Source organism: Dermacentor silvarum, chromosome 3 (genome assembly GCF_013339745.2).
Source record: "Dermacentor silvarum isolate Dsil-2018 chromosome 3, BIME_Dsil_1.4, whole genome shotgun sequence".
Taxonomy (NCBI): domain Eukaryota; kingdom Metazoa; phylum Arthropoda; class Arachnida; order Ixodida; family Ixodidae; genus Dermacentor; species Dermacentor silvarum.
In genome coordinates, this window is record NC_051156.1 from 9,226,238 (window position 1) to 9,250,303 (window position 24,066).

General features: G+C 46.8%; 1 protein-coding gene across 1 annotated transcript; it reads right to left on the reverse strand.

Moving 5' to 3' along the window:
• Positions 1 to 3,302: 3,302 nt before the first annotated feature.
• LOC125943728 (uncharacterized) lies at positions 3,303 to 8,983 on the reverse strand. Its single transcript, XM_049663206.1, has 2 exons — positions 8,854 to 8,983; positions 3,303 to 3,855 (listed from the first exon to the last, which is right to left on the reverse strand). Exons 1-2 carry the CDS (start codon positions 8,940 to 8,942, stop codon positions 3,597 to 3,599), a joined length of 348 nt encoding a protein of 115 aa, XP_049519163.1. The 5' UTR covers positions 8,943 to 8,983; the 3' UTR covers positions 3,303 to 3,596.
• Between the last annotated feature and the right edge of the window lie 15,083 nt (positions 8,984 to 24,066).

Consider the following 24,066-nt stretch of genomic DNA (forward strand, 5'->3'; position numbering starts at 1 on the left):
TGCTCCTTCGGTTTGTTGGGCCCGCCTCTCCGCTGCAGAGTTTTTCTTCATTCGTAGCGCCATCTGGTGAATACGCTGTGAAGCAGGAACCGGCGTTTCAGAATGTGTCCCTTCCAGATGAGCGCAGTCGGCGCTCCTGTCTTATCTTACTCCGTGACGCTATAGGCCGTTTCACATGGCGCGATTTTCACACAGCGACACAGCGAATTCCGTCGCTCAGCGACCGCTGCGACGTCGCGGGCTCTCCGCGACAGGATTCCAACATGTTGGAATTTCCGTCGCTGAGTCGCAGCGATCGGCGCGATGTGGGCGGAGCAACGTGACGTAACAGCAAGCGCCGTCGAAATAGGCGCTTTCCTGTTTTACCTCGTGTTGGAATCTCAGCGGAGCAATGTCGCGCACCAGTTTCAATGTTTTAACAGAGCGTACCCACCAGCGCCTGTGGCTCAGGAGCTTCGTCAACAATTTTTGTTTTCTCCAGCTCGCACAATTCATTTAAAAGGAGAAGCTGCATGCTATCCAGGCGGGAGCTGACGCCGCCTTCAACATACGGCACGTACCCTCATGATCGTCGCCGTTGTCAACGTCTTCATTGCTACAAATTGTGCCAGGCACTTGCAGACTTAATAGTAGCTTCTTCTTTTGGAGAGGCAAATACTCCTCCAGGAGAAGAGTTGTGGCTTCCATCGTACCGCAACAACACAACTAGAGTGTACAAAACAAAACCACCCCACCACGCCGCACGCTTATACGGTTTGTGCAGCATTTTCACTCGCTGCAGCTGCGGACTAAGCGATCGCAAAGTCTCAACGCGTTTAAGGGCTGAAAAATTGTGTACTATTCTATTTTCAAAAAATAATATGAAATTGTAATATATGACTAGTTTCCATGTTGTTTTTATTTAACGATGCAGGCATGGATACTTTGTGAGCAGGGAGCAACCTTGGGCGTCGCTGCGACGGAAATCGCGCGGTCAAAGACGCATGTGAAAGCTGCCAGCGAAAATCGCTCTGCGACGTGCGCGACAGAACGATTTTTTTTCACCCCAATCGCGCCATGTGAAACGGCCTTATCGCGTTAAAAAAGGCGAGAGACGGGTCGCCGAAAGCGCGAGCGCTCACAGGTGCAGCCGTTCTCGCTCGCTTCGGTGGCGTGTCTGGCGCATCATGACGCATGCGTCTTGCGTGTCATTGGCCTGTCGCTAGGTAACGCAAGAAAAATAAGTCGCAATGTATAAGTTCATTTATATGCAAAACTTTTTAGTTTTTGCGGCAAAGAATTAAAAAAAAATAAGGCAATGTCTTCTTAACGTAATTTCACTTTTTTTTCGATGCTCGCGGCAGGTATCGGACGGCGTCAATACTAGCGTGACGTGTTTCCTGTTGCCAGTTTTCGCCGAGTGTCCCCTCTCGTTGAATTTCTTTCTCTATGGCCGAGGTACTTGACCCGCAGGTCAGATTTAGACGATCGCCGAATGTTCTCGCCGCTATCGTGGTTCTAGTGTACTTCGAGAATACATGCAAGAAGCCCGCGAATACACGCAAACTGCCTCGAGGGGCCAATAGCGCGGCAATTTTGCGCGTATTCGCGGGCTTCTTTCACGCTCGGAAAACCACTTTTACGTAGCACGTATTGAGCAGCAGAAAGCTGTATCGGGAGTTCTTCATGTTGCTCTACAATTTTTTCGTTGCCACTTTACATTTAATTATAATAATTGATCATTACCTTTGTTCTGTAGCTAGTAGCATTTCCATGTTTTTAAAGTTTGACCCAAGTTAAGTGAAACACCTGGTACACCGCGAAATGAAAACACGTATACAGCTGCACTCAAATTTCGCATTAGAGAGTATCGTAATCGTCGGTTAATTTTTTCAGCAAGTTTTCGGCGTTTACTTTTATGAGAATTTTCAGCAATCCGTGTAAAAGTGAACCTGGGTTGCAGCTTGCCACTGTGAGAAGGTCATTATAGAAAGGGTAATTTTTTAGGTTTATTAGATGACCTTGAAGCACTTCGACCCCTGCAGGTTAAAATATGGCTGAAATACTTTCGAGTAAGTAATGTGGATCGATGAAACGCTTCTATAATCCAGCCCAGTGTTTCTTGAGTCATCGGTGTTTTGGACAGTAAGAGGGAAGTATTTTTCTGAGCGCGTTCGTTGTGTCGATATAGTTGTTCGATGCGGTGCCGAATTTACAGGACCAACATTTTTGAAAACATGAAAAAAGATAAAATCATCCGAGCTCTCTCTCATTGCCCTGACTTTCGAAAATCTGGCATCAAGTTTGAAAAGCAGACAAAGTTTACATCCACAAATTACTAATAATGTATAAAAATTCCTAGCTCGGCATAAATGAGAAGTTTTTAGACCTACGAAATTTAAGGGGGAAAACATAGCGTTGGATCCCTTTTGGTACCAGCCACCTTTTGTAATTACTTTCTCCCGTACGCATTATGTCACATAAAGGATTCAATACAGAACGTCACTTACACTGAACGAATACTATGCACGATATATAAAGATACACTGACACTAAGAAAAAAGGAAATATTTGATCTTTGTATAGTGTAAAGAAAAACCTAGTCCCTTGAATAGTTCTTTATTGATTTAATTATGCTAAAATGTTTGAATAATGTTTATGGCGATATCTAATACGTGTCTCGATGTATTTTCTGTTTGTATTTTGTGTGTATATTGTCTTCAATACTTCATATTATGTTACTCATAGATTCTGTGAGACTGTTGACCTGAACTGGAAGCTGTAAAAAGAAAAAGGAAAACTTATCTGTATGCTCGTTTTTTGCATACAGAGTTCCTGCTGTACGGGTGGCAGGAGCTCAGTGAAGCTGCGACAAAGCAGCCTTTCTTTGCCACCTATTTTCATTGTATCGTGTACACGAAAGACGAAAAAAAAAAACAGATTGATTGATCCTGCATGAAGCCGGGGTCTAAAACCCTCGCTTGTTTTTATACACTGTAATTATTATGCAGCCAAACATCCGTGGCCACATAGAAATATTTGCTTTGCTTATTATGATGTTATTTAAACCAAATTCTTCGTATTGAGTCGTCAGGAGCTCTGACGTTAAAATCTTGACAATATCAGTGCTTGCCACACGATGCGCCACGTACTACTATGAAATGCATTTCGTAACAATTCTCTCTCACCAGTAGGCACAGACAAGAGACAAAATTGCCGAGAGCTTGGAGGGGGTAACTGTAGGCTCAGTTCGCAGACTTTATGAATGAATACACGATTGTATGAAGGAGAAAATAGGCCGTTTATTTTTCAGAACGGTCCGATAGCCTTAGTGTTGCAGGAGAAGTGGCAGGCTGGTAAAGAAAAAAAATTGAGAAGGCAAGAAAGGTATTGTAGGTTGAGACCGTTTCAGAGATCAAGTAAACGATTTTTAGCTATTGTAAACTTTATTTGAAGTTAGCAAGCAAAGTAGTGTGCGTCTCTGTGCCTTTCTATGCGCTCTTCTAAAGTAGTCGTCAAGCAATTCTGGGGCAGAAGGGCGAGTGCACCGCCGCGTGGTGATAGGTGTGCGATGGGTGCGCCAGCTGTACGCGGCAACTGAGCGTATAGCTGCACGTTTAAGTAGCGTGCACGCGGCGACGACAGCAGCGGCACCTGCCGAGGGCGAACGCCACGTGCTCCAACATGGCCGCCGGCAGGCAGATGGAGAAGCAGGCGACCATCAGGTAGAAGAGGCCGCTCACGTCCTCCACGCGGATGGTGTGGAAGGTGAAGGATTGCGCCCCCTGCGCCCCGGTCTGGCTCCTCTGCTTGGCCCGCTGGATGATGCTGAGCCGATTCCACTCGGGCAGGCCGGACTCGATGATCCACCGGGTGCTGCAAGCGCGCGCGCACGAGAAGCACGACTGTTGACGGGTCCTTGTGGCCGAGCTCTTACGTTTATCGTATACCACTACGCTCGACACCCGTGTGAAGAAAAAAATAATTTCGCCACAAGATCTCATGAAAATACAAAGTATCAATGTAATCAACAAGCCTGAATTTTTGTACATAGATTATGATGATTTATTGGCATCCCCTTTGACGCGGGGCGATGGGAAATAGTCACCTAGCTGCTGGAATTATTCAGGTATGCTACACATGCTTTTAATTCTAGCATTTCTGTACACATCAATCTCCTTAATCTTTCTTTTTTCTTTTACTCAAAACTTGTCTATCTACCCTGTACCGTTACCTATTCGTCTAACGGTTCCGGTCGTATAAATCTCGTGTCTGCTTTTTTCCCCGCCAATACCCTAAATGTCTCTTGCTTATCTCGACTACTGACCAGTCGAGCTTCCGTCCACTTTAAATGCAAGCGCTTCTGCAAGGTGAATCTTACCTACTGTTCTCACTCGGTGAATACGCTCGCATTCTATTAGGAAGTGATGAGTGGTCCCTGGACTTTGGCTGTAGAAGACACATGCGTCATCTTGTTGGGAGTATTTGCTGCGGTATGTTTTTGTACTTAGGCAACCAGCTCGAGCCTCAAATAGCAAGGCACTGCCCTTTGCGTTATTCTACAGAATTTCCCGTCTTATTTATTTCTTCCCATTCTTTTAAATCGCGATGTCCTTTTTTTGTCTTCATTCCTTGCATCCAATTCATTGTGTCTGTTTCTCTCACTTTCTTTTTGATGATTCCTGGTTGTCTATTTGCACTTTCAATTACCCTGTGCTTGGTTGCCAAGGTTCTTGACATCTTCCTCCGTTCTGTGTCGACGCTTTTCAGGTACACATATTTGTGTACTTTAGCCGCCATCCATGTTCCTGAGAGTTTCTTCAAAAGTTTGCTCTACACTTCTCTGACTTCGAAAGACGCCGATCCCATGTCACCCTGCACTACCTCGTTTATGGTTTTACCGGGGGCTCCCAAAGGCAACCGGCCAACCGATCTTTCGTTAACTTCCAACTCCGACACGATATCAGATTTTAAGCGCAGAATGGCATTTGCCAACCTTAGCGCTGGCACCATTACTCCTTTCCAGATTCCACGTACTGCCTCGTATTTATTGTGGCCTCAAAGTGCTTTATGATTCATTATTGCTGGATTCCGCTGCCCCTTCATTTTCATGTTGTCTTGGTGTGTACTTGAGTAAGTCTTTCCTTTATGTATAGGTTGATGTATTTATATTGCTTGACTATGGGTATGACTTGCTGTTGAATTGACACTCGTCTTTTCATGACATATCGTAATTCCCGATTTCTTTGTGCGAAACGTAATTAGGCATAGATTGGCGCGGGCGCGCGCGGCCGCCGGAGCAGCCTTCGTTGAATTGTCGGATGATGGCTTGGATAGTTTCCTCGCTAAATTTCCTTAACATGCCGTTGGGAATGCCGTCGGGGCCCGGCGCCGCGCGTGTTCTTCTTGAAGCTCTGCGTTGCCGCATACACTTCTTCGCACGTGATGGGCGCGTCGAGTCGTTGGTTGGGGGATCCCCCGTATCTGGGGTATGGTTTCGGATTCGCGGTCCGTCCCCCCCGTGTGTTGTTGCTTGAGTTCTCGTATGAGTTGTTCCTGGGTGCCCGGGTATTCTCCCACGAGTTCTTGCAGGGTCGCATTTGTTTCCGTCTTTGTGATTGGGGGGTCGAGGATGCTGCGAAGTATGTTCCACGTCTTCTTGGTGCGTGTGTGACACCATGCTTGTTCATTGAGTTAGTATGCCTATGTTTACAAGTTTATACGGCCGATGAAACCACTGTTTTTACTGCGTATAGCTGTCTTACTAATTTTCTATCGCAATCGACGCTTCGTCTTTCGGGCGAAACGACTTTTTTTACTTCCATATGCTAAAAGCGGCTAAAATACTTTTCCATTAATTCCGAAGTTTCCGGAAAACACTGTTTTGCCATGTGTGTTTTTTTCCCTTTTCAAAAGTTTCGGAAGTTTTCCATTAGCTATTTTATAATCACGAAGAAAAAGGGAACAGAAAAGCTCATTAGCGATTGAGCAGTGAATGCGAGAGAAGTGCGCTAGCATTACGTCGAACCTCTTTGAGGACCCGGATCCAAGATTTAAACCGCGTTCACCACATTGCAAAGTGTTGTTCAGGAGTTCACTCGACACACGTCGACAGCCTCTTCGAGGAACGAAGTAAAACTGACGGCGGTCCAGAACAGACCCCCTTCAATAGCGCTCTGTTTCTGTCTCTCTCTCTCCGCACACACGCACGCAGGCACATATAATTTCAGGTAAAAGGGTACGACATATGTGTGCGTTGTTTTGCACGATATGTTTCTGACGTTTCGGCTGGTGGACCAGTCTTTTCCAAAGTAACTAATACATGCCTTCGCAATTACTCTTCAACAAGTTATACATGATGTTGGTCGTGCAACTGACAACAACAATAATGCAAGTATGACAGCGTAAAATAGCGATAGCGCAGTGAAAGTTGATAAATATAAGGGTTCGACGAGTCACATATAAATAAAACTTGTGGACAGTGCGCGAACTCCGACAATTACCCAGTGAATGATCATGCTTGAAAAGGTAACAAATACGTAGTGAGGGCACACGCTATACACTGCTGCCCTTGCCGGCACGACACGGCGCAGCCCAACGCGTGTGCTTACGAAGCAGGTGAAAGGGGGCCCTGTGCAATAGCACACTTAAAAAAATTAAATTATGGGGTTTTACGTGCCAAAACCAGTTCTGATTATGAGGCACGCCGTAGTGGGGGACTCCGGAAATTTGGACCACCTGGGGTTCTTTAAGGTGCACCTAAATCTAAGTACACGGGTGTTTTCGCATTTCGCCCCCATCGAAATGCGGCCGCCGTGGCCAGGATTCGATCCCGCGACCTCGTGCTCAGCAGCCCAACACCATAGCCACTGAGCAACCACGGCGGGTCAAAAGCACACTGCTCACGCCGCACGCAACACTGAGATAAGACACTGAACCACAAGAGAAAACAACATTAACTAGGCGGCCAAAAAGAAAATCCATAAAAGAACAAAACTACAAGATAAGCGAAGCCCAATAGTATTGCCTGATTGCGCGTGATACAACCTTCGCATTACTCTTGCGATGCACCACCAATTGTGCTATACATACATACATGCATGCGTACTTGCATACATGCATGCATGCATAAATACATACGTACATACATGCATACATACATACATACATACATACATACATGCAAGCATAAATACAGACACTCATGCATAAATACATACATACATACATACATACATACATACATACATACATACATACATACATACATACATACATACATACATACATCTACACACATAAATGCATCTACACACATACATGCTCTTCTAAGCTCTCCAATCCCCTCTCTACCGGCTTCCCACACTTCACACGCATACACTTTTCGACTTTGACACTAGTGCTAACGCATTAAAAGAGAAAAAGTACAACAAATCCTGATAACAAGTCCGTGACTATGCATCAACTGAGAAACACTTGAAGTTAACGCACCGCTTTCCACGCATCCCTAATGTGATAACTTTCTTGCAGAAAAGCTATAGAAGGTTTGCTGAAAGCGCCATCATTAGCAATGGCCACTGCTTCGATACTGATCCTTGAGTGATCATTCACGTGCCTTCCGATTAGAGTGGTATCTTCAAATCACATTATAGCAGCCTTACCTGCTTTACTATGTTTTAGCGACGATTCAAAGGACCGCATGCACTGGAGTATTTAGCGCCCGGACTAATTAGTCTCGGGCAGGGACATTATTTCTTTTTTTCCAGATGTTCCAGCATAACGTGGAGCCCTTATGGCTTCGATGTTCTGAGTGCAGTGCCTATATAGGAAGTTCACCGCGTCCTTGTGCAGTTTGTGGAGCTTCATTTGTCGGCGTTCTTTCTGTGACTCGGCAATACGAGTGTTGGGTGAGCAGGCTAAGGATGGCTTTACGGGCCTTCTTGTTTGTGATAATTAACGCACCACTTGAGTAGTATGTTGCTGTTATATATCTGCTGTTGCAATTGAGCGAATATAGTCTCTGTAGCAGGAACTGCGAGATGGTGTTTGCAGTCCAGTAATAACGGTGCTACCACGGTGGTCACTGAAATGCGCGTCCACATCCTACGCTTGGCGTAGTGGCACTTTGGTGATGAGTGTTTCGCCAAACTCGGTTTGCCACTTTCTCCGTGGTTGGTTCTGGTTCGTTTACGTATAGCAAGCCCCTACGCATTGTCCCATGTAATGCGTAGGGCAGATAGCTAGTGGTCTATTAGAGGCACACTCGAGGAGGGCCGAGAATTAGGTGGTGTGATAAAATTAGGGAAATTGAAGGCATAGCATGGAATCAGCTAGCGCAAGAAACGGTTAATTGGAGATCGCTGGGAGAGGCCTTCGTCGTACAATGGACATAAAAACAGGCTGATTATAATGTTGTGGGAAGCCTCGGGAAATGTGTTGGCGTGCGTTGTTGTTGTGCATGTTGGAAAGTGCGGCGTGGATCCTCTTGGCGAGGAGGAGTCTGATGGTGCAGAGTATCCGAGGCTCTTTAGTACCTGTACTCCCTGCGACGTGTTTCTGAGCCTGTTCGTTTGATTTGTAAGGCGAACGGTGATGTTTTATTCTGAGACATTGTGTAGAAGTGGCATCATTGCTAGACGCCCGAATTCTTTCATTCTGCCAATCTTCTTACTTATTTTTATAAAGAACGCACACCATCGACTGCGCTAGATGAAAATAACCGAGTTTAAATCATGACGAGAAGCTGCAGTTTCATGCACACATTAGCGTCTTGCGAAATGAGTCATAGCGAAAACCTCCCACGCACCAACTGGCGTAGATATCACATGCACAATCGAGCCTCGTCATGCTAATGTAAAAAGAATGTGAAATTACCACTGGTGGAGTGTCTTGCGCAGGCTAACGGGGAGGCCCCTGCTGACCCACATGCCCATGGTCAAGTTCACGGTCATCTCCCGGCCCATGTAGAATTCCCCTTGCGGAGGCTTGTCGTACAGTCTCACCAATGCGTGGTACAGTAACGTCTGGTCCAGAAACACCACCTGTGCGTCAAAAATGTGCAGATTGTGTGCGAACGTCGCTGCAATAGGTGGTACACTGCACCGGTGCAATGTGGCACGCTGTTTTAGCTACACTTGCGCTTGCAAATAGCGCACGTGATATATCTGCGCGGTTCGTGGTTTCGCCAAGAATGTACTGAAAAGTGCTGAGAGTAAACGCAAATTTTTTTTCGCACGTGATAGTGACCACAGATGGATGGATGAAGAACTTTATTAGTGTCTTTTAGGGCGCGCGCTAGCGCGCACGCCTCCAAGAAAGCTGAGACATCGGAAATTGACCCTTGCTCTGAAACACTATGTTGAAGCTTTGTTCCAGTTCACCCCGGTTACGCTCCAGTTACGCTCCAGTATTTGTGGCCGAATTCCGGGCCATTTGCTTAGCGAGGAAATATAAATTAATGGAATACAATATTCCCAACAATGTGTCACATAAACATGCTCGCCGACCGGTGTCTCAGTATGTCATTCGAAAATACGTAAAATTCACTACTACACCAGTTGCTTCACTTTTTCATTCAATTTCCCCTTAAGTACATTTGGTTTCTAGGGTTTCATGGACACTGTGGGCTCGGGAACAATAATATTGCAGACATTTTTCAGAAAGGGAGCGCTTAGTGGGCCCGCAGGTTTGCTTATACCAAACGTTACCCTGCTGGCTGTGACAAGATTACGATGGCAACAGCGATTTGCAGGCCGCAATAATGAACCCTCTATCAATTGCTGCTTCGGACTGCAAACATTTAGCGTTGATGTGGAATGTCTGGTCGCGTCATTCATGACAACGCGAAGTATCGATTACCCTTCTTCGGTGCCGAATACCGCAATTAGGCCTTTGAATGAGTAAGTGTGGTTACGCAAAATCCAACATTTGTGCGTCATGCACTTATGTGTAACAATTGCGCCGAGGAGGAAGAATACGACGATGTTTCAACGCAGACGTGGTTTCCTTGGGTTCCTTCGAAATTGCTCGACAGCAACGAAAATCTCGCCCTTGTACGGATACGAAGCTTCTCGGAAGCCTATGGGGACCTGTGGACTCTGGTGAGGACTCTCCTACTGATCATGCTCGTCTAATAGGCTCAAAACACGCACGGCTGGCGCTTAGGCCTAGTGCGGCCGGGCCGCCGTGCTTACCCGACGAATAAGTGTTTGTGCCAGATGTGAGCTCCTCATCTGTACCTTCCGCTGGACGCTGCGCGTGACAACATCCATGCCAACATATGCAGCAGCAGTGTGCAACCGATAGCTCGAAGACACAAGATGCAACACCGAAGGACAGTCCACTTCGTGATGTGAATATGAACCTATCCGCAATCGTGCCGACGGACACTGGTGACCCTATGAACGTGCAGTCCTCTGGCGGTTCAACGAATGCAGCCAAGCGAGGTCCCCCTGTCAACGTGCTTCAACCAGACGCCATCGAATCGGAGCAACCGGCAAAAAAGGTAAGGTTCACCGCAGAGAATTCCTCCACGCCCCCCCCCCCCCCCCTCCTACGCCCGCTCCCTCTCAGTCCTACTTTACGCCCACCCCTTCTCAATCCTATCGAGTTCATACACGCCCCTTTCAGGCTAAGACATAACTTGAGTAGCCACAAAATATGTACAAAGGGTCATCGAGCACTCTCGTGAAACCACTGGATACAAAGGGTTCGCAGCATATAAATCTACCAACTCAATCACTGTGCACTTGGCATCTCTCAGTGATGTGCAGAAAATATGCACTTTAACATCTATCCCGCTGTAGAAGATCAGCACCTACGTGTGCAGTGCTACTTTGCATCGGGCCCTAATATACAGAGGTGTGTTGTCTATGGCATTGACCCGGAGACACCTCTGAGATAATGTGTCGTGAATTGACGTCCACGACACACAGGATGCTCGCAGCTAGATTCATGGGCAAAAGCCGCACTTGCTTATTGACGGTACAGGGCCCCCAATGCATTCCAGAACGGTTTTACTACTATGGCTGTATATTGCGACCTTCCCATACGGGAGGTCGCAATATACAACATAGTGGTACACATAGCTACAACATATACAACACAGGTCCACAAGCCCACCTCCCCTAGGCGGGCTTGGTGGCTGTGCCACGAACGAGTCATCTAACCCTCTGCGTTTCGCCATGCAGGCCAATTTCCGAACTGCGCTACTGCTGACGCTTCTTCCTGGCTTGGTTGCGGTGTCATCATGCGCAGTGCCTTCTCAGGCGCCGTCACTCTGCGCTGATGACGTTCCTACAATATGCCTGTGGAATCTGCCTACAACCAATATTTCTGCGCATCTACCGTTGCCACATCCGCAACCACTGGTCCTCATCCCACCCTGGCTGGCCCCATCGTCAACGACAATCCAAGGTCGACCCACATAGGTCGCGAAGCTTTGGGCGAAAAGCGGTTCGGAACAAATTTTCACCACGGCCTCTCGATGAAACGCACGAGGTGCGGCCTGCCACGTCGCGCGGCGAAGTATGGGCGGAGCTGTGAAGCGAAAGTTGACATTTGCCGGCGCTCTTTTAGGGGTGGCGCTACTGCTGCGGGACTGCTCTCCCTCCGGGAAGGCGCTGCGGGAGAGATTTCGCGTCTTGCTTGCACGCCTTTAGTCCGCACACGTGGCATTATAAATGTGTCGAGGTCCTTTTCGTGTTGCACGTGGCACTATCCCGCACAACTGTTGCGTGCCGCTGTGTGTTACTAACGCGAGAAAAGAACCATTAATCCGGTATCCTGAGTTTCCGAGCGACGTAGATTGTCGTAAAGCATGGCTGAAAAAAAAAAACATTTCGCGACAGGGACAAGTGGCAAAGGAAGCATTTGGGAGCCGAGGGACACGTTTTTAATCGGTGTGTTCGCTTCACTTCACCGACCGCCACACCGAGGAACTGTGTAAGGTGTTTCTAAGCACATTGTTAGAGCCGCTACTGGCGAACTGGACCGGGGACCTGAATGCAACTGTGGAGTGGTTAAAACTCGCCTACAAGCCTCCGTCACGGAAGGTAGTACGATTTTAAAGCTGGTGAATGAGGCACTTTTCCGTGGCTCACATCGTGTAAATAAAGTGAATAACAATTGCCACAGCCTCCCTCGATCTTTTTTTCTTTTCACCATTGAAAATGCTCTATTCTTGCTGAACACCTTTTTTTCACTGCATCGTATTTACATAAATATGCTACACATAGGCAATGTGGCTGAATGTACAATCCGTTATAAACAGCCATCTACCCCATTTTTCTAGAAACGTACGTGAAACTAACGAAATCTAGCAGAAAATAGTTGTAGAAACCTATGTCATTATGCGCGCATTTGTAAAAAGTTTCATATTTCAGGATTCTTTTATCATTTTTTTTCTTAGCATTGCAAGTGCTCTATTCACGCCGAACAACTTTTTTTCACTGCATCGTCTTTACATAGATAAGCCACACGCCGGCAATGTGGCTGAATGTACGATCCGTTATAAACTGCTACCTACCCCATTTTCTAGAAAGGTGAAACTAAAGAAATCTATCGCATAAATAGTTATACAAGCATATGTCATTATGCACGGATTTGTAAGAAGTTTAATTTAACGTTTTTCTTTGTTTAACCAGCCAACAAGCACGCCAAGCGAGGCAAGTAAGTATACACACACTCAACAAAAGCGCCCACTGTATCAGCAGTAATGCCTCTCGATAAAGAACGCGCCAGTTCTCTTGAACGATGGTCAGAAGGCTCGAAACCAGCGGCAGAAGTGCGCTGTTCTGGCCTATGTGAGCCAATTAGCGGCCCAATACCGACTCCAGGGTATATTGATATCCTTGCAGGCAGCGTTGATATTTTATTTTATATTTTGGAAACAAAAAGCACAACTCTCGCGTCAATAAAATGTAAACATGAAGCGCGGCCGCTGCGCGAAGCATGTGGACGGCGCCAAAGAAACGCTCCCACCCGCGCGCCTGTTCCGGAGCAGTGGCACTGCTGCGGTGGCGCGGAGAACTAGGCGCCTCACACCGGTTTTGGGCGACATGGCAGGCCGCACCTCGTGCGTTTCATCGAGCGGCCGTGTTTTAACCGACATCAGCAAGGGTGGTTATGGGAGCAGCGCTTGAAGCGCGACTACGCGTGGAAGGAATAAACACTGGAAAAAAAAAGCGTTTTTAATTAAAGCGAGACGCAGTTAGATTCATTCAACGAAAATAAAATTCCTAATCCCTTTTATCTACACATGGCGAGAAAAGATACAACTCTATTTTACTCGATAATTACCAATAAATACCCTTTTTCAGCGCCCACCGTGAGAGCGCCCATCGATAGCGGGGGGCGTTGACGCCACTATCACTTGCAATTCAGTGCAGCTCTTGGAGTGCGTGGAAAGGCGCGCTCGCAAAGTTCACCTGTTACAATACGCCCCCCTCACATGTTGTGTTGTTTTGTATGTCGACGTTTGTCTGAATTACGTGACGCGGGTAGTTTTATTGTTTCTTAACGTGTGCAGTCAAAAGTAGTGAGTTGCGACCGTCAGATACTTGTTTATTTTAGTTGTTTTCGTGCGACAGCGCTGGCCAAGGGGTTTGGCGTCCGACGAAAGGACGAGCACTCTACGCAATCTACGCCCAAAGCGTTCGTCGGCCTCCAAAGAAAATATGTTCTGTGCAGCGATGCGATTTCGACACCCGTACGGCTGACCTTTTCCTGCATCGCTTTCCGCGCTGAAAGATCAGAACGCCCATCAAGTCGAATGGCGGGGCATTTGAATATACAGCTCTAATGGCAGGCCTCCGAAAACAAATTTCGCGCCTATGAGAACAAAATGACGTCACTGCTCTTTTTAACGGATATGACGTCAAATTTTTTTTCCGCCGGAAGTGTTCCCTCCTCTCACAGATGGCGCTAAGCCCAGTGAACCGCTAGAGTCACTGGAAAAATTTTAGAGTATCGCATTTGTTTTCCGCGCGGCGCCGCCTGCCACGGCCACCGGTGATTGGGGCGCTCGTGTCACGTGACCTTTTGCCGCCATATTTCTTCCAAGCTCTTTCAGTTGGTACGTCGAACCCGTAGCGTACGCACCGCGCACGGAGAGCACTTCGCCGTTTCGTTCAACGCTTGCGTTGCGCTTGCGAACAGAGGCGTCATAAATAACCCATCATCATGCCTGGTTGCTGCGCCTTCGGGTGTAGCAACCGAACGGAGTCCGGGAAGGCATTTTTCTCTATTCCGTGCGGGAAGGACGACGGTGAACGACGTTCTGCGTGGCTCCACAGAATTGGCCGCAACGCGCCCTCGAAGGGCACCCGCTTGTGCGAGGTAAGTTTCTTGAATAACTAGTTTGCTGGTCAGTTATTGCTTTCAAGTGACTGTACTTGCGTGTGACCGCTAAACTTTACCTGTCCAGTTCACGCTCATCGCTCTGGGTGCGGCTATTGAACACTATGTAGCTAGCACACGTGGTTTTGAGTGAGCTGTTCTGTTCGCGTGGCTCGCTTTGTTTCACGCTATTGAAAATCGCCCAGTACCTATGTTTCAAGCAAGCTCGTCTACTTAGTGCTGTTGAAAACATCGCAGTACGAACTTTCTAACAAGCTCTCCACTGTTTCATTCGGTTTGCGCGCCGCGTTTGAAGAAAACGTACATACATGTCAAGCAAGCTGCAGTGCTTGATTCGCGCGGCTCGATGGAAACAACAAACATGCATTTCAAGTGAGCGTGTTGTGCTACATAGTAAAAGGAGGCAGTTCCCATGAATAACGTGTTTTGAACAAGCACCAGGTCTATACAGAAAATGTTGCTTCAAAATGTCTTCTATAGATTTCCTGACTGTTTTTTGCGACTACTTACACTTTAGATATTTTAAGCACTGTCACAGGGTAGGGTTATTAACATTCCTATTTTTCTTTGTTTTCTCCATGGACAAACTATAGGACCATTTCATTCCTTATGATTTTGAGAAACCAAGAGTCGAATCGGAAGACCGGTATGCTGTTGTCATGCTTGACGAAATAAATTGTTGTTGTGACTGTTGTGAAATAAATATGTTGCTTGCCTCCACATCTTACTTTGTGACTGCATGCTGTTCTGAAAATGCGAATTTTGCTGACAGCATGAAGCAATTCGGGGACAAATGGTATGCGGGCCCTTATACAGGGAGGCTGTAAAATAGTAATTTTTATTGCAAACCTGCTACAGCATGATTACGAATGCTTGCCAACTGGCACAGCACCTCTATAAACAGCCTCATACATCTTTTTATGCCGTGAGTGCAGTGACAAGAACATCATTTAAAAAATAGAAGTGCTCAATGTTACAATTCCATTTCAGAAACCTAGTTTTTAGCGTGTCTTCGCAACTTTTTTTTCGAAAACGTCTTTTTGTGTTAATGATCCGATTCACATAAAGGGTATACAATAAAAGGAGCATGATTGAAAATAAATATAGGAAAACCGCACCGCTGTTTAGTACTGGCAATGTCAACACAATACTCCAGAACGCAGTAACAGATTGGAAATAAGTGCACTAAAAGGTTGACATTATCAAAGGTAAAAAAACAACAACATTCGTACACATTCTTTATAGCCGTATGCGAATACCTGCTTGAGTTTCGCGTGAATTAAAAGCTGTTAACCAGTCGTTTACAACGTTACCTTCAGAGAGCTTATTTCACAAATCGACGAGAACATTACAAGCACGCATTCGCAAACACGCCAGTAGCCGCAAGACGCGAAGTTTGCTTGCAGAGGCTGCTGGCGTTTTATCACTGATACGTGACAGGCAACTTTATAAATCTACATAAAAATTACTGCTTGCACTTCGCTCCGATTATACAGATAAACAAGCGCAGCGGTAAGCTGTTTACATTTGCTGGCTTTTGTACTTCGAAAGGACGCGAACGAGCACTATGAAGGCAACCTGAACACCCACTGCACATTCCATTGGCTGTCAAGCTGCGTTTTTAGCACAAACACAACCTCAAGGCCCAGTTTTCACGTAAAAGACGTTTCAAGCGAATTCACTGGGCGTATACAAGTATGTTTTCAGCAGCTCTGCACATAGCACTTCACGCAAGACGAAGTCCAAAAGCGAGACGTAGAGCATCGGTTCGCGAGCATCGGAACCATCGCCGCACATTTTATACGTTCCGACGCTTACCGCGCAGTACGTTCATTTCCGTCGATATCTTGATGACACTTGTGGCATCCACTTGAAGAAAAACACAAAAATAATCCAGTTTCACGAAACGGGACTCGAAATCTAGGGGGGAAATCCGTCAGTTAAGTCAACGCTACTCAATGCACGCTGGCACCGCTACAGCGCGTCGGCGGTCTGGAAGGAACATGGCCGCCGCCACCCAATGTTGCCGGCATGCCGCGTACCTTTGCGGTACTCTCTTTTTCCAGTGACTCTATGAACCGCCGATAAGCTGCCATGTTTTGAACACATGGGCTTCTATGGAAGCTTCGCTATCAGGTATATTTACCTTGGACAATCGTCTTGGTGCCTGCTATAAAGCTGGCACCCCGATCTGCATCGCCCTGTGGGCTTCGTGGCTGTACCACAAACGAGTCATCTAACCCTCTGCGTTTCGCCATGCAGGTTGGTCCATCGTACAGTTTATACGCTAAAAAAACCAGTCATTACGCGTTGGTACAGCTGCCAAGTCCGCATTGTTTGATTTGTATTTGTTGCGAATGTGTCGTGGTCGCGCGTGACTTGTTATTGCTCGCGGGTGATATTGAGACTAACCCCAGTCCCAAAAAATATTCTTCCAGAGCTCATGAAATTGTCCACTGGACAGTTTAAACTACTAAGAGAGGTACAAGACCTAAAAGCTAAACTTCTCGTAACTAGCAACACTATCTCTGAACTAAGTACACGGCTGACTAGTGTGGAGACCAACTGTCGGCGTATTGAGCCTATGCGACGCAGCTGGAAACGTTACAGACAGACACACTTAATACTGCTAAACGAATGGTAAAACTGGAAAGTCGTTCTGATGATGCTGAGAATCAGTCCAGACGCAATAACTTGTTCTTCTACTCTATTCCCGAGACTAAACCAAAAGAATATTTCGCGAGTTCCGAAGAAATAGTAATTCGCCATTGCTCTGAGTACCTTAACTTCACATTAGGCCTCAATTAATTGAACGCGCACATCGACTGGGCAGACACGCCCAAGGTTGAAACCGTGCAATTATTGTTAAATTGAACTCCTTCAAAAATAAAGAAGCGATTCTGTCTACTGGCCGTAAATTAAAAGGTACCCCTTGCGGCATTGGCAAAGACTACTCCAACCAGGACCAAAATGTGCGGAGGCATCTTATCGCCTTTGCAAAAAACAAATCTATGCCTTATTAACTTCATTACAAAAAGTTGTCGCAGTTTCACCTGAAAGGCGAAGCATCAATTGCGATAGCAAATTTGTAGAGAGCTATACGGAGTAATGATAGTATCCTTATCAGCTGTATAAACTTGGACATGCAGCAGCACCAGCAACGCGCAGAACTGTTATCGACGCCGTCGGTGTTTTTCCCGCGTTCGCACCGAACGCGTGCGGCGTTGGTGACTATACGGAGTGAATTGCCAGGGCCTCTGGGGGCGGCTCGGAGGTTTTCGACGAGATCAGAACGGGAAACTCGTCGAGCAGCGTCGGAAGTCGATGCTTCGGAGGCCGATGCGTATTTTATTTATTAAAAAATGTCACAGTTTCGCCCTAAGGGCGAAGCAATGAATGCGATAGCAACACAGCAATGTCATACGAAGTAAGGTGAGCGGCTTTGGTAGCAACAACACGCAGAACTGTTGTCGACGCCATCGGCGTTTTGCCCGCGTTAGCTCAAAATGCGTGCGGCGTTGGTGACTGTTGCTGGAGCCTCTGATATAAATAGGCACTTGGTGCCGCAGCTAAACGTCGCCTCCCTTCCCTCCCCCTCCCCCACGGCCTCTCGCGCGTCCGAAGAAGGCGCGTTTGCTCTACATATATGGTGATTGTAAAGGAGAAAAGAGACGCCTACTTCTGCAGCCCTTAAGCGAGCACGGCGCAGAACGCGCGTTTGTTCTCCGCCGTGCGTTCACTCCCCGTGAAAGACGCGCCCCTCGCGCCCTTTCACTCGCACATACAGCGTTCGGCGACGATTTCATCTCCAAATGACGTCATACGGAACCTCACGGCGACGGCGACGGCGACGGCGACGGCAGAAATCTGCTTTTGAGTGTCCATATAATTGCTATCGCAATAAAACATTGCACATCAACTCCAAGCGATATGTCTTTGACGAGTCATCTCAATGTGTCTATAGAACTAACATAGCTATCACGCCGTCAAAAACTGCCTGACTGTGCTACACCTGCCGCTCGTTCAATTCCGTCATTTTCAGTCATAGCCTCCTCGATAAACTCTGTGCCTGTCAAGACGCCGAGACACTAGGGAGGCGCCGTCAGCAGAGTTGCAAACTGCCGCCGCTCATTTCGCTGAGGGCGCCACCGATGTAGAGTGCCGCCGCGTCTCCCGTCTGCGCGGCGGGCGCGACGCCGACTGTTTTAATTGCTGCGATGGTGGAACAACGATCCACTGGGCGACCAGAGCCTTGTTTATAACGCTGTAGAGCACCATGGTAGTGTCTCGAATACAGGCTGTGAAAGAGCGAGCGCGCTTGCAGCAACTGTAGCGTCAAAGCGGATTGCGCGTCGCACGTAGCAAAAAAAAAAAAAGTGCGAGTTTTTTATTGTGGTTAATAGGCCCTTAGTTACTGTGGTAAAGTGCAGAAAATATGCAAGTCGGCAAGCGTTCTTACAGCTATATCTTGTGAAAAACTGCTTGCGACGCTGCTCTATAGTGAGCCGTCCTTCGGGCCTCGGCGCACGTTAGTAGCGTTCTATTTTTATTGCCCAAGTTCTTTTGCATCAGATGAGCGCTGCGGCCGACGTGAATATTTTTACCCCGAAACCTTCGCACTTTCTACCACGTCCGTGTGCCTTGGCGACTGGGAAAAAATATAGAAACAAATATTTAAGGACCTAGAAAAAGCGCCGCATGCCTTCAATAAGCAAGATGCGAGCACATATTTTATTGCAAACGCTTTCTTGAACGATGCATGCAGCTCAGACATACAAAATCCCGAGATGCATGCAGTACAGACATACAAAATGCCGAGGGCGCTTCTGTCACTATATGCGTTGCTCGAAGTTACATGTATCCACGTGAAGAAGCTCACGGTGCTTTACCCGCACATGATGTCTGTGAACCAGCACGGCCTCTTCGAATGTTTTTTTTTTAACGTGATCGCACGTCAAAAGCATCTAGCAATCACGGTCGCTCAGCGTTAAGCTCAGGTCCACGATCACCCAAGAAGGTTTAAAATGCGTGTACCGCACCAACGTTGCTAGGTTTGACCACACTGCACGAGAAAAACTGACAAAAACAATGCCCCCGACTTGCGATCTCAGCGGAGTTAACGGAGAGACGGAGACGCTATGGCTGATCTGTTGATGTTTCCTTCCACTTTAAACCCAAGCGCTTCTGGGAGTTGCACGTTACCTACGGTTCTCGCTGGGTGAATCTCGTCGCATTCCAGTAGGATGTGCTGAGTGGTCTCTGGATTTTTACTGCAGCATACACATGCCTCATCTAGTTCCGAATATTTGTTCCGGTATGTTTTGGTCCTTAGGCAACCGGCTCGAGCCTCAAATAGCAACGCACTGCCCTTTGTGTTATCGTAGAGATTTTCCCTTCTAATTTCTTTCTTCTCACTCTTGTAAATCTCCATTGTCCTTTTTGTTTCCATTCTTTGCATCCACTTCAGGGTCTCTATTTCTCCAACTTACTTTCTCATGACTCCTGGTTGTCTATTTACAGTTTCGATTATCTTGTTGGTTGCCAACTTCCTTGAACTCTTCCTCCATTCTGTGTCCACGCTTTTCATGTAGAAATACTTGTGCACTTTAGCCGCCCATTTATTTTCATACATGTTCCTGAGCCTTTCTTCAAAACTAATTTTGCTCTGTGCTTCTCTGACTTCAAAAGAGGCCCAACCCATGTCACCCTGCACTGCCTCATTTGTGGTATTACCGGGGGCTCCCAAAGCCAACCGGCCTACTGATCTTTGGTTAACTTCCAAACCCGACAAGATATCTGATTTTAAGCATAGAATGCCATTTCCGAATGTTAGCGCTGGCACCATTACTCCTTTCCAGATTCCACGCACCACCTTATACTTATTGTGGCGCCACAGTGCTCTGTGTTTCATTATTGCTGCATTCCGCTTCCCCTTTATTTTCAGATTATCTTGGTGGTTGCTGGAGTAATCCTTTCATTCGGTTATGTGTACGCCGAAGTACTCATATTGCTTCACTATGGGTATTATTTGCTGTTGAATTGACACCACAAAGTTACTCGTCTCTTCATTAAAGATCATAATTCCTGATTTCTCTGTGCTAAACTTGAGGCCTAGATTTGTCGCTGCATTCCCGCAGATATTCGCAAGTATCTGTAAATCTCTTTTATTGTCCGCTAGTAGCACAATGTCGTCTGCGTACATCAGTACAAGGACCTTCTGTTGCGCCATTTTTCCATTACGCATGTAGGATAAATCAAAACCTAATTTGCTGTTTTCCAGTCGTCTTTCTATACCCTTGACGTACCTAGTCTACGTCAGCTTGACGTACCTAGTCTACGTAACAGCTAGTCTAGGTCGGTGGCGCCATCTCTCGTTGGAAACGACCAAGAGGGAGAAGGAAAAGCGACGGCCGATCGAGCGCCGTTTGACAGGCACAGAATTATCGAGGAGGCTATGTTTTCAGTTATCTACACTAGCATACGAAGCACCCTTGCAAAACGTGATACTATATAAAATCTTGTCTCATCCTCCGAAAGAAACCCGCTCATACTAACCGAAACATGGCTCACAGATGACGTTCCCGATACTGAAATATTAGAAGACCTGCCAAACTTTGAACTAATCCGCAAAGATCGGCAAGGACACAGAGTGAAAGTGAAAGTGAAACCCTACCTCCCTCGTGCAATATTCTGCTACCGCTGCTTTCAACGTGGACACATGTAGGCATTTTGCCCATGGCGTACTATTGACCCAGACAAGCTCACACCAGAAGGCCAACCACGATATCGAGGTGGCCTATGCAAACATGATGAGCATGATATGACAAGCACAAATTGTCCGACTAAACAGAAGGTCACAGCACGGATACGAAAGGCTATACTAAAACGAGTATAGTAACAACTCACAATCGTTTATGAGGTTCTTGCAGAAGAGCCAGAGATGCCCATGGCAGAAGAAGCAGAAGCCAAAGAAACACAACTGTATTCTTCTGCTCTTAAACGTGGCAAGCAGTCGCAGACAAAGAAACAGAAATTACCGGAACCTCTGTATCAGTCGGATGATGACCATGATGACATTGACGCTCGGATAGACGCACTGGCCAGAGAGATTGAGCGACTACGCAAACATAAAGAATTGGTAATTCTGCGGCGTCAGAAAACAGGAGCAACACGTAACGCATCAACCAGTGCGAATGCCACTGTTACGCCTTGATCACGTCCGGCACAACAGGTCAACCAAGCTGTTTGGACAGCAGTTTTAGATCAACTGGCTCAACTAACGTTGCGGATTCAGGATTGCCTGCATCATGGCTAATTCTCTGCAGCAGGTGTCACAGGATGGAATTCTACAGTGAAATTGTCGGGGCCTAAGCTCCAAGTTAGGAGAAATTAAAACCAAGCGTCAATACAATAAGCTACATGCATGCACATTGCTTATTCAAGAGCATAATAAGCTATGCTCCCTGTCCAATTTTAATGAGTATAATAACCCATCTATAAAAGATAGACGTTCTACTACAATGGCTTCAGCTCCGGGAAAAGCTGCAGTTTATGTATCATCGCATATTGCTCACACAGTGATTGATCTGGAGCCATGGTGTAGGGGTAATCAAGAAGTTGTCGGGGTCCTGACTCGACCATTGAGGACTCCTGTCATTCTAGTGTAATTCTATGCCAGACCACAGCGCACAAGTTTGAACTTGGGATCGATAGCCCATATACGGTCTACGTACCCGGGAATTCCTATTCCCGTGGGTGGAGAGTTCAATGCTCCACATACAGAATGTGGGTACAACTCCCGAAGAGGATGTCAAATTAAGAACGTCATGAGCGATGCCACTTTTACACTTTTACACTGTTGAACCATCACGCTGTGGCTACCTGTGCTGTAAACGCAGTATCTAGAACACACGCTCCAGACCTCACGTGGTGGTTGGGTCCTGGAATGCCGCAGTGGCGGGTGGAACCAAATACATGGGGCAGTGATCATATGCCAATGCCAATAATGATTGGTTTGCGCAGAACGTGCATAAAGAAAATTCGACGACGAGTAACAGTCACGCATTGGGATAAGTTTGAGGAATCATCGATTGATAAAGTACCCTCAGAGCCCTCGGAAATTCTTCCCGCTTTGCAAGAACTGCTCCGGAGTAACACCACTGTAACCACAGTTGACGAGGAACAACCTCAACCGGACCTCGCTCTTTTGCAACTTTGAGCAAAGCAACGTCAGGCAGAAGTGTATGCGTCGAGGAATCCCGATGTACTAGGTAGCCGTGCACGTGCTAACCATATAGCGGCGAAGGCGCGTCGACACGAAAAGCAACTTTCTCGACGACGATGGTATGAGTGGTGCGAGAATCTTGGATCCGGCATTGGAAACAGAACATTTTGGCGTACGTTCCGATCAATGGAACGCGGTTATAAGCAACCTGACCCTGCAGCGCGCGTTAGGTTAGCGATGCAAAGTTCGCCACATGAATTTGCAGAACACGCTGCTAGAGTGTTTTTACCGAAGTAGGATCACGCGTCACCTATAAACTGCCCCGAAATCGATGAGTCTGACACAGCTGCCAAACCCAAAATACCCAGCCCTTTCAGCATGGCCGAACTAATAGCGGCGATTGAAACTTCGAAGAAACGAACAATACCTGGTCCCGATGGTATTCCTTATGAGGTTTACAAGAACACGAAAGGAGCAGCTCTCGACGAACTTCTTCAGGCTATTAATAAAGTATGGGAGACTGGAAACGTTCCACCTGATTGGAAGCATTCAATTGTTGTCCCGATTCCCGAACCAGGAAAGTCTCCAAATAACTTGCAGTCTTTACGCCCAATTTCACTAACCTCAACTGTATGCAAGCTCGCTGATAAGATGCTGGCCACACGTGTTTCCTGGTGGCTTGAACGCCATGATAAATATCATCCTGCTGAAATTGGATTTCGTTCTTACTTGGGAACTGAAGACGGACTTTCTATCTTATCAGACGATGTTTTAGAGATTTGACCACACAGTCACGCTGTGCGCACGGTAGTAGCAACAGACAGAACGAAAGCTTATGACAATATGGACCATGAAATCATTATTGCCAACCTCATCGACCTGGGACTTCCACCGCGGGTCATAAGATTTATCTACTCATTTCTTCAGAATCGCACATTTGCGATTAGAGTAGATGGAAGGCAAGAAGGATAATTCACATCGAACAGAGGAGACCCACAAGGTTAGGTTTTGGCTACTCTTCTCTTCAACATTGCTCTAATATCTCTAGCCTGGCAACTACACCGGATTCCAGAAGTGAAGTTTTTAATCTATGCGGATGACATCACTTTGTGGTCCATGCATGAAGATGTATCTAGACAAACTCAACAGCTTCAAGAAGCCCTTGATGTTCTCCACAACTACGCTCGGAAAGCAGGGTTGGACATTTCCGCCCAAGAATCAAGCTATGTTGTGGTGGCCAACAAGAAAAGATGCACAAGAATCACGCAGCACCCATTTACATTTAAACTCGGCGCAGTGACAATCCCTGAGGCTTCTGAGGTCCGCATACTGGGTTTCGATATTCACTACTCCGGCAGTGGTGCACACTGGCTCCGTAAAATCAGACAGAGTTCGACAAAAACACTTCCCCTTATTCGTCGCATTGCAGCAAAAGCAGCTGGAGCTCGTACTGACGTAGCTCGATGGCTGGTGCGTGCAGTCTTGCAGCCACGAATTTTATATCA

Excerpts from the sequence above, each read along its gene's own strand:
- LOC125943728 (XM_049663206.1), bottom strand. The coding sequence starts at position 8,942 with ATGGGCCGGGAGATGACCGTGAACTTGACCATGGGCATGTGGGTCAGC. Across the intron at positions 3,856-8,853 it reads CGCAAGACACTCCACCAGTG|CACCCGGTGGATCATCGAGT; the intron begins GTAATTTCACAT and ends GCGCGCTTGCAG.